Raw genomic sequence first — 20,714 nt, 5'->3', positions numbered from 1 at the left:
GGGAGCCTACACAGAGTAAGTACAAATAACAGTATAAACATATAAGAAAACATANTCAAACAAAAACCACAATTAGATAAATACAATAAAAGTGGCATATACCAAATGAAATGTGTAGATTGACTACTGAAATACATTGGGCAAACGGGCCGAACATTTAACACCAGATATAAAGAACATATACATGATATTAGAAATAATAATAGCAATTCCGGGTACTCAAATCACATACTAAATAAGGGACATGCATACAGAACAATAACACATGTAATGGAAGTGGTAACAACAGGAAAGAAGGGTAGACATTTGAGTACATTAGAGAAATACCATATATATAAAATAAGTAAGAAGGGCCTACACATGAATGACACACACAAAGAAACACACAATCCCATATTTCAAACGATACACGAAATCTATACAGACTAACGGTACCTCCCTCTCCCCACCACCCACCCCCCTCCTACACTCACCAACATAAAACACAGCACACAATACATCAGACAGCACACGTAGTACAGATAAGCAGCGGCACGCACACAGGGAGCCTACACAGAGTAAGTACAAATAACAGTATAAACATATAAGAAAACATAACATACATAAGATAGTAATATGAATATTTGTATATTACAGATAACACCTGTACAGTGCTGAAAACAAGAAGTTGCCGCTGCAGCACTATAGCCGTGGGGCGAGTAACCCTGAGAATTTAAAATTTAAAATTTGGGAAAAAAATTTTAAAAGAATTTTTAAAATTGGAACTGAAGATTTTAAAAGTGTCAGTTCATGAAGGTCAAAATTGACATGTGTGGGTGGCAAAGATGAGGTACGAATCACACAAATATCAGCGAAGTAGGTCCTGTTAACAGCGATGAAGGGAACAATTGGGAAGACCTGTATGTTTTTAATGTTAAACTGGGTGCAGTGTAACACTACATGAGTGTATACACCTGATGATGGCCGTTTGCAGCCGAAACATGTAGTGTAGAAGAAAGCAAGACGAAAGACCTACAATATATTGTCGCATTTAGGACGGAGTTTATATCATATATAGGATTAGGTCAATTGAAAAAAATGAAATGGCATTGTCGGGACTTGAGCCCACAACCTTCCGGCTTGTAGCATAGCCCCTCAACCAACTATGCTATCGCATGCCCCCTACAACCTTATTCAGTTTTACTTTCAAAGAAATAAGGAATAAACAGAAACAATATTATCAGTTGACTGATTAAGATGCATACTTTTGCTCATTTTCAGTGTAACATGAGAGATCTTTAACACAACAGTGAAAAATGCTCTGGGTTTATCAACATATTGCTCATGTAACATATACTCTTTGACTGCTATTGCATTCATCTCTGTATGACGGTTCTCCAACCATCTCCAGGTGAATGCAACCATACTGACATATTTGTATTCCTTTTACATTTTCAATATTTGTTGCAGCAGTTGTAATCAGAACCAGAACACTCCAAAAACTAACTTCTTACATTAATCATTCCATTCTAGGAGGGCTACCACGTGGTGTGTTTCATTGCCTCAATGGTTTATCTCCACATTTTGTGGAATATCATGTTTGAAATATGAACACCTCAACATAGGAGACAGAATAAAAGATTATTGTTTTTTCCAATTTCTACTATAATTTTACTCAGTTTAATCATGGATATACAGCCCTTATGCCCTAAGGAACTAAATGCATTTATAACATGAAAAATAATGAAAACTGCATATAAAACACTTAAAGATGAGGATGATGAATTGCTGCAGTGCCCTGTGCAAACTGTATATGACCAAGTTCAATGATATTCAGAATTTTAATATCACGTTCATCAGAAATATGAGCAACAAAGATAACATTACACTGATTAAAGATAAATTATTGTAAAGTCCCACTCTGTAACAACAAAATTAATTAATTACCATGTTCACAAAATATAAGGGGGAAAAATGACAATGCATGTGTTGAATCTGAAGATTTCTTTAACATTATACTGCATTTTATTTCTAAATGAACTCTTCATGCATAGTAGACTGTCTGATCCTGAGATACTTTCTTGTCATTTAACCAATAAGCACAATAAGCACTTAGAAGAAAAAACTGACATTGCACAAAACCCAAATAATTTGCACTAATCTAAAGTGTTTTCAATATGATCCATATTTTATAAAAAAATACCAGTTTTGTGAGAAATCTTGCATAAGCATGTGCCTCACCTGAGAATGTGTTGTTCTACTGTACCAGGATCCACTGCCTTGACTTCCCTTCCTGCCACGTGGGCCATTTCCTTCTTCCTCAGCACGTCCACCACTAGTGCTGTTATGATGATGACGATGATGGTGGTGATGGTGTCCTCGTCGGCCTGAGCGTGGTGATCCCACAGGGGAAGTTTGAGTCTCAGAAGTAACAGACAATTTGTTGGAGCAATTTGACGGTGCGCAAGGGCGAGAAGGGCGAAGTGAATCAGCCTTATTGCTGCTACCTGAACCAGGCTGAACATGAAATATTATCAACTCATTACATTGTTAAAACAACAGTGAAAACAGGTATGCTTAAAGTAATATTACTAAAAACTAAAGTTTTTCTCTGTACCATTTATCTGGTGTATTTTTTATTTATGCATTAGATAAATACAGCTATGTATGAAAATATGATGATTAAATTCTCCTTTTGCTTTATATTCTTAAATTTGGCATTAGATGGAGATCGGCAGCCTGTTTAACACTCCAGCCATTTTATCTCCAGAGAAAGAGCCCACAGCACCCGCTGAATAAGAACATGCATGAGCTCTAGAGCAACCGCCTCTGTGGTCTAGTGATCAAAGTTCCTGCCTACAGATTCAGAGGTCCTGGGTCCAATTCCCGGCGCTACCAGATTTTCTGAGAAGTAGTGGGTCTGGAATGGGGTACACTCAGCCTCGTGAGGATAACTGAGGTGTTTCAAAGAAATGGCGGCTCTGGTCTAGAAAACCGAGATTAACAGCTGTGAGGATCCGTTGCGCTGACCACGTAACACCCTCTATCACCAAAAGTTGGCATTAACTTCGCCAATGAGCGAAGTCACTCGGTCAGTATAATTTGTTCGCTTGCAGACTACAGGCCACAGAATTATGAGCTCTAGAGCTGGTCAGGGCAGCAGCAAAGGGAAATTACAGTCATCAGCCCACAACATAATTATATCACTATACCAACAGAGCAAAGTATTTTTCTGTAACCATCAACAGCTAAACTATGACTGATGTCAAAATGTGACACTTTTTATATGCAAATGATCACGCAAAAGTAACATTTATGGGAATAATCCTATATTTACTAACACTAATACACTCACTAGAATCTGAGTAGCTGCGGTGGAATCTTGTTGATTTTTGGAACTCTTCACGGTCCGTCCAGGAGTCTGTGTTGCAACTGATTCCTTCTTTCTAGGCTCATCAGTTGACACTGTATCTTCTGACACTGGCTCTGTGTTTTGTTTCAGTGTCTACAATAAATATACAGAATGAAAACAAAAACAACAAAATTTATAAAAGAACTCTATACTGTTATGGTATTACAATGTACTATAAAGCTAACTACTCGTTATCCTGACATACAGTGTTTGTTTACTCTAATATTTTGTCATGTTAAGAAACTGCCAGTAATTCCTTATGAAAACCAATAAAAATTCTGTTAAGGATTCAAGCTCTCACAATTCCATATGTGACATTTTATCTTATCATTTTCTTTAACTATTTCCTGTGGTGGGCATTTGTGTGAAAAATGTTACAAGACACATAAAATCTGAGTACATGTTTAGTATTATCTTCTGTCATATGACATCATGTAGTTTTGATGGTGTGGGGGAACATACTCCCTCCATTTTCAGTGCTGACAAGTAAGCTAAGCAAGCAAGACGCAAGCAGAATGATTTAGAACAATGTGATAGTGACCTAACTGAAGTACTATGACTTTGCCTGGAGGATCTAAGGGGAAAATAATACAGAAAGAGATCATCTTATTAATTGATGATTACTCCAATGCTAAAGGAATTACCTGCTTTCATGCAAACATAAATATGTGCTAGGTACATAAAACGCTTTATAACAGTTCCCTCTGAACATGAAAAAGCCTTGTTAAGTGTTCATCATCACAACAGAACATACAATCATGATTTTGAAGAAATATTTATTTTCTGGAATGTTGAAGAAATCATGAAGGCCTCTTATTTTCTTTTTTTTAGTTATCTAGTGGACCTGGATAAATCCTTACTTCCCCCTTCCCAAAAGAACATTTTCATACAATGTTTGATATCTATGTAGATGTTAATGTATGAACCCAATCATACAATTTTATAGTTATGGAAGACAAATTCTGACAGGCTGGACAGAAATACAGTATGGTTGGTGATGGGTTTCAGACACTGTGGTGATCTCAGAAGGAGGTCTAAACCACCTAAAAAGTGTAGGCATTTCAAGATATATGCATAACTGTAACAAATCAAATCCAATAAGAAAAAACTGTGTAATTACATATTAGAATTCTGGATGTGGGCAGCCCATGAACTTTAACTTGTCTCTTGAGGGATGAACAAAGACAAAATGCATACCCATACTATGTTCAGAACAGAAAACTTATGATAGAAAATGCTACTGGGAATAAATTCTGTGGAAACATTCCTCAAAGTTTGGAAGCACCTGACATGAAACTTGACAATCCTAAAAATATTTTAAACTCTGCTTTAATATCTCTATTCAGTCAGGAATCTAACTGCATTTCATTCAATTCGTCCTGTGAGATACTTCAGGGGGAACATAATGGCATGTGCAATTCTGATACTTCTATCAATTCTGCAAGAATGAGTTATGCTTTGATTTAAAATATGTAAGATATTCAAGTTTACTTTTATGAAAAACCAACCATACTTATTGCAAGAAGCAGCACTGATAATACACCCCATGGCCATGAATTCAAGTGTGGTATGCGAGATATTGCCAAACAATAAATAAGAAATCCACTCCAGATTATAATATGCAGATTTATAGTGTGTCTGACGATGACATCTTAAAAAGTATGCAACTATCATACTAGGACACTGATGAAGAACTTATTACCTTCAATCAACACCACCTCTATCAACATAATAAAAATACAGCATTACTTCTCATAACGTGAGGTATAAATATAGTCAAATCTTAACAGTACAAAACTTGAGGAAAACTTCTTTTTTCCTACATGAATTCATTCTACAGATTTAGTTTATCTAATTTATGGTATCCCAAAGAGATCAAGGGTTTCTGTTTTTACACAGAGGTCCAAGTTACAAAGCGGTTCATTATGTAGAAGCTTTCCCATAACTGCCTTGCAATTATTTACTTCAAACAGAAATACAGAAACAATCTATACCACAATTTTATAGATAAAATGACCCAACAGCTTCGAAGACAGGAATATGGGCGCTCTAAACTTCACCATACTACAACTATATCATATCACATTCTTAAAGACACATAGAAAAACAAGAATATAGGTTTGATTCCTGGCATGGTAAGATTCTTCTCTTCACGATAGCATTCAGACTGATCTGGGGCCCACCCAGCCTCCCATCCAATGCGTACTGTGGGCAGTTTCTCCCAATTTCCCCCAGGGTAAAGCAGCTGGTGCATGAAGCTGATCACTCACTTGTGTCAAATGCTGAGGCTGAGAATGGTGGAGCTCTACTGCCAGTCCCCAATATGTTTCACAGCACAGTTCTTATTTACTTAAGTACAGGGACAACTTTTTTTTTTCTTTTCATCAGATACACGGAAGTCACTTCAACACTCATTACAAACTTGCCTCCATTAAACTACCGATATGAAAAAATTGTAAAATGATGTATAAACTGACTGAAACAAAGTCACACCCATCCTAGGTATGGAGGAAGATTCATCACAACAAATTTTAGTCTTCCCAGTACTACAAGATATTGTACATGTTCTACCACATGCAGACTTGCACCATTACCTGGAGCTTTGCAAGTGGGATTATGTCACAGTTCTGTGGTCGATGCCATACGGTTTTCTGTGATGTTGCATTGTAGTAGTAGAAACGGGATGTATTCTGATCAAAGAGTTCCCACCACTGATTGTTGTCTGTCTTCTTGCTGTAAATTTAATATCGCATTATTTGAGACATGAAATATGAGTTCAGTTATAGTGGCATAAATGACACTAAAGGGCAGGGCAGTTAATCACAGGTTGATTAATCTGGAGACATAACTTCTGCTTAAATAACAACAAAAACATACAAAATAAAAAACTGTAACTAGACATTTACAGGGCATAAGCTATTCTTGCACTCCGCATCACAAAGAGAGTACTTGATGTAGGTAAATGGTCAGGTTCATGTATTTTCTGACTTAGCGAACAGAAAGCGGGGTGGGTGCCACAACAATTTCATATATGGTGGTTAAAGACAAAATCCCAAAATTTCTGCCACAAATTTAACGCTGACCATAGTGTATGACAGCTGGGACAGCTTGGCTGGTACAGTGACAAGCTACAAGCTGGCTGACTGAGTAATTTGGAGTTGATTCCTGGCAGGGCTAAGAGATTATCTCTTTTGCAACACGTACTGACCAACTCAAGAGCCCATCCAGCCTCCTAATGAGTACTAGGGGCTTTTTCCTGGGGGTAAAGCAGAAGAGGCATGAAGGTGATCACCCAACTCATCTTGGTGCCAAGGTTATGAATACATGGAACTACACCTTCACTCCCCCACACATCTTCACTGTGCAGTGCTTAATTAATAAAGCAAAGGGGCATCACAACATGCAGCATATAGCATCTCTCTTTACTGAAGGGTACCACAAATATAAACAATGCTTCTTTTCTAACAGCATGCAATAATATGCATTATCAGTACCCCTTTTAATAAAAAAAATCTGTTATTAAAAATAAATTAACAGTATTATTGGAAAATTATCGATATTTCAAATGTTTTACTGTGGAACACATAACACAGTACAGAACACGCAACACATACCATATAGCCACAAACTTGAAGTATAAAAATAAATGTAATTTAATTTACACTAAAGTAAATTTATAAAGAGAAATAAGGTGACATTATTTTCTGATGCTTGGATGACTTTCATTTTGCTATAGCATATACTCCTTCCCTGAAAGGCAGAACTGATGTAACTGAAGACCGTTGCTCTGTACGATGAAGAGTTGCAAAATTTTCAGCTGAATGAGTACTCTTAGACTTTGGATCCAAATTTTCTGATACAGGATGATACAAAATGTGATGCAAAAACCTAAAGATACAGAAATATTTGGAAGACCTAGGCACAGATAGGAGAATCACGTTAAAATAAATATCATAAAAATAAGGTATGAAAATGTAGATTAAATCTGGCTTACTCAGTATAAGGTTGATCTCAAAATAACAAAAAATACAACAGCCCAAAAAAGAACTTAATATTATATAACTGTCCACTCCACACGTCTAGAAACAATAATCCCTCAAACTAGAATAAAATTATCATCACAAGACAAGACTACCACTTACAGTCAAGAAAATACACCAATACTGTGTGCCTGTAAACACCCATAGTTCATGTAAGATTTGGGGTTTTCACGGCAGTGACTATGAATAAAGCAGTCTTTTGGAATATGGCACCGTGTAGATGTGGTGTTAACCGACGTTTTGGAGGAACGTATCGCCTCCATCTTGGAAATATTTCCAACAACAGTCTGCTTGTACCGGTTCTCACAGTCTCTTTACTTGTGGATTTCTTATTTTTCCTTCTACCCTGAACATGGAGGTGATACGTTCCTCCAAAACATCAGCTAACACCACATCTACATGGTGCCACATGCCAGAAGACTGCTTTCTTCACTCCTAGTTCATGTTTAATTCTCAGCCTGGAAGCTAACTATTCTTAAGGTTTTCAAGATCTCTGGAGCAGTACCTTAAAATATACCATGAACACTTCTTTCCACATCCTTCCCAATTCATCATTCACAGCCAACCACTCATACAATGCTATACATAACCTACAAAGCTGCAAAATGATATTTAAATGAATTAAGAAACAAACAATAAGACACAAAACAACAATATTAGGCTGAAAAGTCAATTAATGTTATATCCACAATAAAAACAGTGTACAGTTACTTACACAGGCACTCCAGGCGGAGGGTCCCACACACACTCCCCAGTTGTCAGATTAGCATACATATGCTCTTTAGTGCGTGGCTCTATAATCTCCACCCACTCCATCCTGAAGTGAGAAATATAATGAACACAAGCTTAGCAGAGTATAATCATCTTGAAGCATCCCACAAATCTTTTAGATGCTCAGGTGGAAGCATCTGATGCTTCTCCTGTCCAACCAGGCAATGAATGCTTGCCGGCATAATTTTAGCATCTTCTTTCACAAACAATTTCCACAGGGTACAACTGCTTACTAGCATAACCTTTCAAGTTGCCCGCCCATCTATTCACTAGCAAAATTCCTCAAAACACAAAGACATATTACAACTGACATAGGCGATATCAATTTAAAATTTTAGAATATCCTGCAACTATGGTTAATCAAAGTGCAGGAAGTCTTCTAGTTTACAGAGAACACATAAAATTATATTCCGTTTATATGAAGATTGAACATCTACACTCCTGGGCTCGAAATGTTTTTCCACAACCTACTAATAATGCCATGACAACAAGACCCAAGAGAAATTTATGAGACATATCTCATCAGATGGTATTCTTTCCTACAATGCAAAATTCTGTATACAAAGGACAAATGGCTGGCCTGACAAAATATCTTAATCTGCACACTACCTAAACACCAATATAGGTAATCACTATCAGTACCTAGCTCACAGTAAAAGTGTGGAACATGAAAACACAGACAAAGTAGGATCAGAAGTTCCAGAATATAATTGCAATGCAATGGTCAATTCTCTACTAGATTCATTAAACAAGCAAGGATCTACCATTTATGCTTCGCAATTCATGTAGAATATCAGAAAAAGCTGCATTGTTTGGCTTCCTTTGTTACTTTCTAAGCCACTTCTGGGTTTAAACCCCATGAATAATGACAAATCAATACATAAATGACGCTTTCTACTGTGTCTGTGCACTCAAGTCGAGACATCACTGTCACATGAATATTATATACATATTTGAATGTGTACATGTGTCTGTGTGCATGCATGTGCACATACACACACACATATATTCTTTTAAGTCATATCAGTGCTCACTTTATGGTCAAGGTCTTCTGGGATGCAATGCCATGTAGTACGAGCCGGTCTGGATGCAGTGGTGAAGAGAAAAAATCTCTACCACTGCCACGAAACAAATACCAGTTGTCCAGCCTGCAGCCTAATTGCTATACTGAGCTACCAGAGATCATGACAACAAGACCCAGAATTTCGAATGATATTGAGATAGTACAAAATAGACAATGAACTTTCAGTTTTCCTATTTACTTACATTTATGTTTGAGTGCTGAGGAGAACATTTGGACCAAGGACAGATGAAGTGACAGGAGGATGGAGAAGACTGCATAATGAGGAGCTTCATAACTTGTACTCTTTGACGAGTATAATTAGAATGATCAAATCAAGAAGGATGAGATGGGCAGGGCATGTAGCATGAATTAACAACAGGAATGCAAATACAATAATAGTGGGAAAGTCAGAATGAGACACCACTAGAAAGACCAAAATGTAGGTGGGTGGATTATATTCAAATAAATCTTAGAGAAATAGGATGGGGTGGTATGGACTGGATTTATCTGGCTCAGGATAGGGACCAGTGGAGTGCTCGTGTGAACATGATAGTGAATATTCTGGTTCCATAACATAAAATGGTGGTAAGTTCTTCAGTAGCTGCACAACTGATGGCTTCTCAAGTAGGGTTCAGCTCCGTAATATTAACCGGTTATACGCTGTCAGCATTAACATACCTCTTGTTTGCAAGGGAGAAAACTACCACAAAAATGTATGTTGGTGTTAAACTATATCTAACAGTATAAGTGAACACTAGATCTGAGAGCGCTCACAACACAACTGGTAGAAAATGAAGCACGTGCAAGGCATGGGAGTGGCAAGAGAATGCTGACTGAGGTCCTCCACCAAGCCCTGAGATTAGAGGCAGCTAAGGCTGCAGCCAGGCTGCCTGAAGGACTGTGAGTGGTAAGGGTTCGAGTGCCCTAGGAACTGTGATCACAAGGGACCTAGTACAGCAGCATTGGGGAACTGTGGTTCCAAGGGTGCTCTGGCCCTCAATTGCTGACTATGCCCTAAGTCTGGATGTGCATGCAAGGTGGTGCAAGTAGCATGTGCCCTTTATACCAAGTGGGCCAAATGACCTGCAGCAGGCTGTCAGACAATGTTCCTGTATTTAACACTTTCTACCCAAAACTTCTTATGCTATCTGAAAAAATAAAATACACCAACACATTCCCAGTTTATCTTTCTGACCACTATTTATGTGAATATATTAGCAAGGAGCTCCGGTCTAGAAAACTGAGATTAACAGCTGTAGGGATTCACTGTGCTGACCATGCAACATCCTCTATCCGCTAAAGTTGGCACTAACCTCGCCAAAAAGTAGCAGTTGCTCAGTCAGTATAGTTTGCTTGCGGACTACAGGCCATGGAGTTTGTTTTTGTTTTATTAGAAACGAGCTTCATAGCTTGCACTGTCTGCTAAGTATAATTAAAATGATTTAGTTAAGGAGGATCAGATATGTAAAGCATATAGCAAGCATGGAAGAGAAGAGGAATGCAAACAGGGTTTGGGAGCCACCCACATCAAACTAGTCGATAAGTTGCACCAATGGGCATTGGAGCTGCCATGGGCCATGCTGATCAGGTAGCGCTTGATTTATTGTGGGTGGCTACCACAAGGGTTTTGGTGTGAAGGCCAGAAGGAAAAACTACTATGAAGACCTACAGGAGGAAGAATAATACTAAAATGAATATTAGAGAAATAGGATGAGATGGTATGGACTGGACTAATCTGAATCATGATAAGTATCAACAGTAGGCTCTCGTGAACACAATATGAACCTTCAGGTACCATAAAATGCTGGGACATTCTTGAACAGCTAAGCAATTGATGACTTCTCATGAATATAACAGCCCCATGGAGTTGCTTACTTATTAGCAATCTATAGTTTAAGAATGTCTTAATAACCCAATTTTAAGGAAATTTTACTAATTCTTTATCAAGCTTAAACATCTGGGCACTACTGTAATGAATCTGTATAACATCTAAACTTGTAATACCCAGAGAACTGAGGCAATATGATGAAAGTTTAGGCAAGTGTGTTTGTGATGAAATTAACATTATATTTTCAGCATAACTTTTTCCCACACACATGCACTGATATAGAGATGCTGAAGGATTCCCCCTCCCTTCCTAAATAGGATATCTGATCATTGTGAACTTTTTAAAGATTGCATGTTGTAAACAAACATCAACTGTCACTTTTGTATATAATAAGGCGGTTACAGATGAATAGCCTAACAAATGTTGCTAGCTACATACTCCCTGTTTCAATTATTTGAAATTACTTGGGTATATACTAATATAAATACAATTTGCAAGAAAATCAACTACAGCTAGGCTCACTTAATTTTGAGTATTGATTTTGATTTCATGTACCAAGATGAAAATCATAACTAATACCTGATTAGTGAAAAATATCCATCGTACCTTTCTGTTGTCATGTTGGTAATCCAAAGTCTAATGCTGCACTAATTATCACGCATAATCACCTCATAAATTTCTACCGACTAGTGGTCACTTCTTAAACATTTCCATGCAGCCATTTTTGTGACTGAGAGCTACTGGATTCAAGTATATACCTCATACAGCATACTGGTAATATCGTTGTTCTTTCTAATTATGAGATATACACAGCTTAATAGTATTTGACGGCAATATTATGGACGAAAATTACAAAATTCGCATCATCTAATTAATACAATAAGCAACATTAAAAGACGATTTGATTTTTACTTGAACGTCTTCAAGAATTAAATCAGGCTCATTCTGTGGTTAAAAGCGAGGTGAAATTTGGTAACTGTGTGGGATACATTTCTGAATCAAGTGACAATCAGCTGTCATATTAAAACAATCAAAATAAATTTGCTGCGAAGTAGTAATTGTTACGGATTTTTTTTTCCCCTGAAAATACCATTAATACTTATTATATGACCTGCTGAGTAAAATATCCAAGAAAAGAGGGGCGGATGTTCAAATTTAACTACGAAATGAGTTTGAAGTAAAGATACGAAGTAGTGTCCTTGACTGTTAATCATTACTTCACTTTTTCAGCAGAAGACTTGAATAGCAGGTTAGAAAACAAACGATTTTGAAAAGGACACAATATGAGTTATACTGAGAAACACGAAAATATTTCGAAGGAAGATTGGATGAATCGGCTGGAAGGTTTGCACATACAACGAGCTGACATGAACAAACTTATAATGAATTATTTAGTTACTGGTAAGCAAATTAATACAGATTTTTAGAAATGATAGAATGTAGTCAGAATTCTGTATTTATTAATTTGTTATTGTTTCTCGATTCTATAGCTGGACTTGGAATAACTTTGCAATATGAGAGCACTTCAAATCGTATCAGAATAAGGGTTTTATTAACTGCTACTTTCATAACATACCTTTTGAAACGTTATTAAGCTTCATAACCTATCACTGAATTGGTTTGCTTTACTGCTGCTAGCTAAAGTACAAATAAATTGCACTTAAGGTAATTGATCACTATAGTACAAAAGTACACCCCTTGCTGGTTACATCTAATGCAGTGCATAGTATCCAAGTTCAAAGCTTAAGAGAAAGCATAATTTCTGATGCTGATCCTGTTTTGGGGTGGCAATGGAGTCCACTTCCATATTGTGCCAACATTTAAAAGCAGGATCAAGATTGAACTACTGTGCAAATTGTACAATTGTATGAAGATTTATTTCATCAACCAGAGGGCTTCAAGGAAGCAGCAGAGAAGTTTCAGCAAGAATCTGGGATTAGTCCATCAATGGAGCTGGATTCTTTAGATGACAGAATTCGAATAAGGGATGCAATTCAGAGTGGCCGCATCCAAGAAGCTACAGCATTGGTCAATCAGCTTCATCCTGAATTGCTGGACAATGATCGTTACCTGTATTTTCATTTGCAGGTAATGCAGTTAACTCATGAAATTTGTTCATTTCATAAATGCAATTAGGTAAGGTAAAGGTAAAGTTGTCCCTATGCTTAACTAATTAAATACTAGACAATGAAAATGTATGGGGGAGTGGATGTATAGATGCATGTTTTCTTAGCCTTGGCACTAGTTGGAGGTGAGTAGTCAGCTTCACAATCCAGCCGATTTACCCATGGGGAAGGAGCCGGGGTGACCCCAGAGCCAGTTTGGATGGCATAGAGTCATGGTAGCGTATTTGGTTGAGGCTCTATGTCAGAAGCCAGAAGGATCCAGTTTTGATTCCCAGTGAAGTTATTGGATTTTTAAATTGACCCAATACTTCCAGCTGCACTGTGGCCCAGGGTTCAACTCAGCCTCTGACATAAATGAGTGCCAGGAATCGTCCTGGGGGTAAAGGGCGGCCAGCAACTAAGGCTGACAACCTAACCACAATCTGTGAGCCAATTGCCTAGAAAAGGTGGGACCCTCAACTTCTCACAACCCTATGGGACTCCAGGACCTGTTACAGGGAGAGGTTTACCTTTACTTATGATATAAAATTATAATTTAACTTAGAATCACTAAGAAAAGTTGTATACAGGAAAATGAACATGTAATATAAGAGCATGAAGTGCCAAATTATATAGTAAAAAAGGCTGAAACTTCATAACATGTAATAAACTCACAAGCAGAGAATAGTTCTCTTTAGACAAATACTGTGAGTTTTATATTCATATCCTTGTAAAGTTGGTTCATATCAGACCCAATTTATTATTCTTTTATCCACATTTTTTATATATTCACATGTTTCATCAAATTTGTGCTTGTAGTCTAGATATTTGGCTGATTAATGTCACCTGATGGCAATCATTTACTGTCAAAACATGTATAGTATATAGTTAGAAATAAAAAGCAGGATTTTTTAATGTAAGATTTCTTGACAATTGATCGTATGGGTGAACTAGTTTATATTTATGCAAGAACAGCCCAGAGATCGGTTCTTATCAGCATAATAATAAACTGTTGTGTCCCACGAAAAAGCAGACGGTTTCTTGATTACCAGAACAGCTTCTAGCTCTGCAAATACTCATTGAGTTTATAATACAAAATATCAAAGACTTGCATTAGGTGTAATTCATGCTTAAATTTGCACAGCCGTCATGTTGGTATACTTTGCCGACAAGTGGCAGTTGCTCAGTCGGTATAGTTCGCTTGCGGACTACAGACCACAGAGTTTTTTTTTGTTTGTCATGTTGGTATTATTGATAATGGGAATATAGAAAATAATACAGCACAGTGACGTGTAGTGGCATCATGTTTATATGAAAGTCCATCAGTTGATTCAGAAGTTAGTTAAGGGAGGAGCAGACACACAGACATGATACTAGAAGCCTTAATAAGCTGGGAATGTTTGATGTTTATTTGTATGAGAAGGAGAATATTTTTACTGTCATAAGGTGTGTAAGACACTAATGGTCAGCAGGTGTTGGGGTGATGTTTATACTATCTTACCTAATATTATTGTCCTGTTATCTTTTTGTGACCACCTCTGTGGTCTAGTGGTCAGAGTTCCTGCCTACAGATCCAGAGGTCTGGGTTCAATTCCTGGCACTATCAGAGTCTTTGAGAAGTAGTGGGTCGGGAATGGGGTCCACTCAGCTCATGAGGATAATTGAGGAGCTATTTCAAGGAAATAGCTGCTCTTGTCTAGAAAACCAAAATTAACAGCTGAGGGGATCTGTTGTGCTGACCACGCGACACCTTATATCTGCTAAAGTTGGCACTAACTTCACTGACAAGCAGCGGTCGCTTGGTTGGTATAGTTTGATTGCGGATTACAGGCTATGGAGTTTTTTGTTAGGATTTTGTGGCACTTACAAGAAAACCCTTCAACACTTAAAAGAAAATTACTTGGGGACCAATGGAAAGTACTTATGAGTTATTGTTTTAAATGTCTGTACCTGAAGTTGGAATTATATTCAGTTTTAGTGTATCAAAATGTATAACATTTTGTTAAATAACAACAAAAATTGTATAACAAAATTTAAAATGAAAAGAAATATCCATGGTGAAGTAAAAGTATAAAAACCTATTATAGTAGTAATCATCCGCGTCACAAATAGTGATCCTGTTAGCAGACTTAAGGCTGGGGAAAGAAGAATGACATATCTTGAAACTGATAACCAGCCTCTTGCCATTTAATTTATCTTTCAATATGATACCGCTTTTGCTTACAAATTATTTTGACAGACATGTTTTCCACAACTTTAGATGCCTGCTTTAATGGAAATAACCTTTGTAGCTGACATGCCTATATTTCCTCTACATGCTGTTTTGTATTTGTCCTTCTCAACTAATAGAGGTTAATAATCTTCATTCATTCATTTTTATTGGTTCCAGAAATCCACATTTTGCAATACAGCCTCCCGATATAGAACAAGTCAAATTATTTGTATAAAAGTCAGTAATACTATAATTTAATATTCAACTACATACACAAATTGTGTACATGTCTAACATACCATATAAAACTATATTAAAAATTTAAGACAACATAAGTTCCCCAACAGAGTAAGCAATTCAATCCATTTCACATCAATCAATCAATCAATCAGTCAATCAATCAATCAATCAATCAATCCATTCTTCCTTCCTTGTCAAATCACTGTCATAGGAAAACGTTCCATACATATTAAACACACAATAGTTCAATTTCTATAATTACAAATAAATACCCCCCTTTCACAAACATACCATTTTTAATTTAACATATATTCCTCTACAGAATAAAACGTATGTTGTACCAGATATAACCTCATTACTTTTTTAAACTATCTCATTTTTTCTATCTCCCTGATTTTATTTGGTATTTTATTGTATAATTTTATTCCCATATTCAGTACTCCTTTCTTATAGTCATTTGTTCTGCAAAACTGAGCATGGAGATTTAACTTCTGGTGTGTATTGTGATTATGAACTATGTTATTTTGTTCTAACTTTTCTAAATGTAGTTTAACATGGCATACTATTCCAAATGTGTACATACAAGGTAGTGGAAGTAGGTTTAAATCCTTAAAAAGTTGTTATACATATTAAATAGTATTTAGGTGTTTTCCCTTACCTGAGGACGGAAACAGATCCAGTTTCCGAAATGTCGTGTTTTTTCTTAGTTATCTTAAAAACCAGGATGATGGATAAAGTCTGAAAACCCAGTATCTCTATGTGTTATACACCATCGTCAGAATCCTATTGTAACTACTAGTATTTATATTTACAGCAGTTGCATTTAATAGAGTTGATTCGCAATGGGGAAATTGAGGAAGCTTTACATTTTGCACAAGAACAATTGTCTGAAGCTGGTGAATCGGATCCAACTGTCTTGAATGAATTGGAGCGAACTTTGGCCTTGCTAGCATTTGAAGAACCAAAGAAGTGCCCATTCAAGGACTTGTTGCATCCCACACATCGACAAAAGGTTAATATTTGTTTTTGAAATGCAATAATTAAATAATATAGTATCTATTTATGTTATTGTGAGGCTGTGATGACTTGTAGGATGTAGCATACCATAAATAGTTCGTTCGCAAAGTATGAATTTTAAAATGAAACCCAGCATTAAGGCAATATAATGTAAAGAAATGTATAATTATTATTTATGAGTTGTTTTAAAACACGTGTTCATGAGTATAATAGTTAGTATTATTTTGTATAATTTTTATCATGTTGAAATAACAGTGATTTTCATTGTGCTGCAATTCATCTGAACTGAAAGACTAACAGTAATTAATTTTTACTTATTGATGTTCTGTTGAAAACTTCCAACATGAGGATCTGAAACCACTAAAAATTTGCGACTTTAAATATTGTTACAGGTGGCTAGTGAACTAAATGCAGCAATATTAAAGATGGAGAATAGGGAATCAACTACTCCTAAGTTGTCAAATCTTTTGAAACTAATTTTGTGGGCTCAGGATGAGCTTGATAAGAAGAAAATTAAATACCCAAAGATGTCAAAGCTTGCTAATGCAGTAATTGACAGCCCCAAATGACAGCAAGCTATTCCCAGTGAGGAACCTATGGATACTTCTACCTACTACCAAGGACAGTAGAGATGGTCAATTTGAAATCGCAGTATTTGTTTGATCTGTACTCTGAATGTGCTGATTTTGATGAATATTTAATATTAACAGCATAGCTCAGCATAAATATCTTAAATGTAAGATTCCTCTAAATATTTGTTATATTCTGTAGTGCACCACTTTTGAAATTTAGAAGAAAAATTTGGGAGAACAACATACCCTCCATGCTGGAGAAGAAATGAAATAATATTTAATATACATGTAAAAGTGAGTTCCTGTGATTCTTGTGTGACTGCTGTGATTCCAAAGTTTCTCCTTACACACTGGAAACTTGCAGTTAACATAATGCTGATATTACTATATGACATGCATGTTTGAATTCTAATTATTACTACAAATTTATTTGCTATCACAAATCATTAACCAACCCCAGTATTTGCTGGTTCATGATAGTCTCAGAAAACTAGGAGTTTTTCACATATTTAAATGTTGTCTGAGTTTCATAAGTCAACTTTGATCTTACGTGCAAACACATAATAAACCGTTTTTGAACATATTTAAAAAAAAATTACCTGTGTATTGTGAGACATATTCATTTTTCTGAGTATTGATTCTTTTCTCATGCTTCATTTGTCTCTACAATATCTGTTGGAGGTTACGATTACCTGCTCTGTAATATTTTGCCAGAAATTTGTTTAGATATACTCATTAATCTTGCACAGAAGAAAAATTAGGTGATTTTTTCTTCTGTTGAAGTTTAAATTTGATGTTTTGTGGGAAGTCCCAGCTCTCAGTGTCCATATACAGAATTTCATTCTGAATGAATGGAGTTGTATTAAATTGAATAATGGTAGGTCTTACCGAATGCTATTGAATAATTATGAGGAAATTTTGACACAGATCGGTTACTTTTGTCTCCCACTCTTTCACCCCAAATTCAGGCTCTTGAAAATCCATCTCAGATACAGATTTTGATGGAATTGGACTTTTTAACTTGATCCAAGATAAAATTATATTTTCACATCACATCATCCATTGAGGACTGCCATTTTCACTTGATGGCAAAAATTAAGAATGTTCGTTGAATAAAAGATGTATCAGCATTTGTGAAAATCTGCTAAATAAATACTTTGTATTACATTTAGTGTGACAAACTCTTTTTGAAAAATAGCCACCCTTATCTGATGTGAACTTTCTTATAAGACTTTTGAATCTCTCTAATGACAATAGTTGATATGTTCATTGTTTGGGTCCATAGCAAAATACCTTTCCATAGATAGTGAATCATCAACACACAACACCAAATTTGTGTTATATAATTTGATATCAAATATAGGTAGAGTTATAGTTTGGAGTGATAATTTTGAACATACCTTAATAATTATGTATTTGTGACAGTAGTCTGTTCAAGTTCTTGTGTGAATGTGAACTTTTACCTACCAAAGTAAATATATTTGCAGGAATAGTTATGAAATAAAGTAGTGGGATGGCAGACAAATTAATAAAAAATTTGGACAGATTGTGTTTAATTAATCATACTCCCCTGCATGCAAGCTGAAGATAATTTAGTAGTATCTAGATTTTGAGATTATTTTTTCACAGATTTAGTGTGACATCAACTATGACCTAAAGAAAATTTTGGTTTTGAAAATTTCTCTGAAAGACTTGGCAACAGGAGATCATTTTTTTAATCACTGCTAATATGAAAATGACAATCTAGGTACTAGTAATAAATACCTCGTGACTCAAGGTACGCGGGTTCAAATCCGGCAGAGGTCATGGAATTTTTAAGGGCGGGAAAATTCAGGGAACAAGTCCTCCGGGAGGGACTTTAAGCCGTGGATCCCGTGTTGTAGATTTACAGCACGTAAAAGATCCTCATGTGTCTAGGAGACCTCTGAGCAAAATTAGGCAAAATGTTTCCCACCCAAGTAGTTTCCAATGCCTCCGGTAGATGGGGAATGTTATCGGGTACCAATGCCACTAGAGGGCCGACCTCGCTGGCAGAAAGGGGAGATAGCGGGTACCAGTATCAGTAGGGTATGGCAACAGTAGAAATTAAAAGGGGACGTACAATAGACTATGGCTATTAGTCACGGTGCATGGGGAAACCCACCCCCTCTATACTGAATAACTGAATACTAGTAATAAATGCTGTTGAGAGAAATTTGTCAAAGATTCAAACAAATGATATCCAGACATTTAGCACCTTTGGTAGGAAGAAAAGTAATACCTATAATGTGTATTAGTGATACTACATTCATGTAATTACATTATTTTACATAGTCTGAATTAAGTTGAGATATTCTGTACTTCTGAGAAATTCATTTTCTATTCTGAACCCACACTGCATTCCATTTATATGTATAAAACTTATAAATGTGTAGAGAACTTGTGACAATGAAAATTAATATTCAATTTGATAAAACAGTAGAAAAGTTGTAGTATTTCTTTCTGTCTTACAAAGCTTCCAGGTATATTCCTTATGATTCCAAAGCTGTTTAGTCGAGTGTTAATTAGATTAGATCAGGATAACATTATTGCATTCTGCAGATTTGTTCACCAAGAGGCTGAATAATCAAAAATCACATTTTTTGGAAACATATGTTAGTGACCACCAGTGTCACCTGATAACGGTTTCAGTAGGTGGATGACCAACTAGCATCAGTGAATAGTGTGGTCTATACTCATATATGAATATAAAATGTGAGACTTTGTCAAAGTTCAAGGAACTAAAAGTCAATTCTTCACTGTGGTAGCTTAGATTCAAACCTAGGGCAGTCCACGTGAGATTTATGGTGGACAAAGTGGCACTGAGGAAGTTCTTTCACTTCGTGTTTCCATCTGTCAGCTCTCTTGAGGCATGTGATAGGAAGTCCTCAGAGGTTCATATCTGACCAGGCTATTTTGAGTGGAAGCAGGCATATTCTGTAAGATTTGAGGTTTTCACAGCAGTGACTATGAAGAAAGCCATCTTCAGGGTAGAAGACAAGAAGAAATCTGTGAGTGAACCAGCAGAGCAGTTGCAACAGACTGAGTCCAGTCGCATAAACACAGCTGTATAAGAGAAGGAGTGTGGCTACATAGGGAAATAGTAGAGAGGGGGAGGGGAAGGGTCTGATGGAATGGTCAGCAGGTAGTGGGCCAGAGCTGGTATAGAGTATTTGTTAGGAGGAGAGAAAGGAAGGTTAAATGGGGCGCATTAAGCTGGTAGTCTGGTATTTTTTCTGAGAGGCCACAAACATAGTATGGGAAGTTTCAGTTTTCAAGAAATTTCGGCATTTTATTCGCTATTGCCTGTAAATTTAATTATCCGTATTCCTTTTCCAAATCCACTGCACTGTCATGATTTACATTGTCAGAATGACCTACCATTTATAATCATAATGGACACGGTTTAACACATAATTTTATACAAAAAAAATTTTAAAATATAAAAACGTAGCTC

At 36.4% G+C, this 20,714-nt stretch overlaps 2 protein-coding genes across 5 annotated transcripts in view; one reads left to right on the top strand and one right to left on the bottom strand.

Annotated features, from left to right (window-relative positions):
• The window catches only part of LOC111868414 (filaggrin), a 113,173-nt gene that overhangs the window by 54,603 nt on the left and 37,856 nt on the right, over nt 1-20,714 (bottom strand). For 3 of the 4 annotated variants that reach the window (XM_023859023.2, XM_023859021.2, XM_023859024.2), the window contains exons 2-5: nt 8,147-8,248; nt 5,986-6,124; nt 3,335-3,484; nt 2,221-2,496 (exon numbers count right to left, since the gene is read on the bottom strand). In XM_023859023.2, coding sequence (XP_023714791.1) covers nt 2,221-2,496; nt 3,335-3,484; nt 5,986-6,124; nt 8,147-8,247 — 666 coding nt within the window. In that variant the 5' untranslated portion in view covers nt 8,248. Of the gene's footprint in view, nt 1-2,220; nt 2,497-3,334; nt 3,485-5,985; nt 6,125-8,146; nt 8,249-11,699; nt 11,786-20,714 lie in introns of those variants that run through there. The other variant, XM_023859022.2, reaches the window with a different exon arrangement.
• Nucleotides 12,075-18,785, top strand: LOC111868417 (glucose-induced degradation protein 8 homolog). The gene is made up of 5 exons (XM_023859026.2): nt 12,075-12,147; nt 12,324-12,494; nt 12,985-13,181; nt 16,465-16,662; nt 17,060-18,785. The coding sequence occupies exons 2-5, from the start codon at nt 12,377-12,379 to the stop codon at nt 17,234-17,236; spliced, it is 690 nt and encodes a 229-aa protein (XP_023714794.1). The 5' UTR covers nt 12,075-12,147; nt 12,324-12,376; the 3' UTR covers nt 17,237-18,785.

The sequence above is a fragment of the Cryptotermes secundus genome, unplaced genomic scaffold, assembly GCF_002891405.2.
Source record: "Cryptotermes secundus unplaced genomic scaffold, Csec_1.0 scaffold106, whole genome shotgun sequence".
In the NCBI taxonomy this organism is placed as follows: Eukaryota; Metazoa; Arthropoda; class Insecta; order Blattodea; family Kalotermitidae; genus Cryptotermes; species Cryptotermes secundus.
The sequence above is the reverse complement of the archived record's forward strand: the minus strand, read 5'-3'. Positions and strand labels throughout refer to the sequence as shown.

Excerpts from the sequence above, each read along its gene's own strand:
- LOC111868417 (XM_023859026.2), top strand. The coding sequence starts at position 12,377 with ATGAGTTATACTGAGAAACACGAAAATATTTCGAAGGAAGATTGGATG. Across the intron at positions 13,182-16,464 it reads ACCTGTATTTTCATTTGCAG|CAGTTGCATTTAATAGAGTT; the intron begins GTAATGCAGTTA and ends TTATATTTACAG. Across the intron at positions 16,663-17,059 it reads ATCCCACACATCGACAAAAG|GTGGCTAGTGAACTAAATGC; the intron begins GTTAATATTTGT and ends ATATTGTTACAG.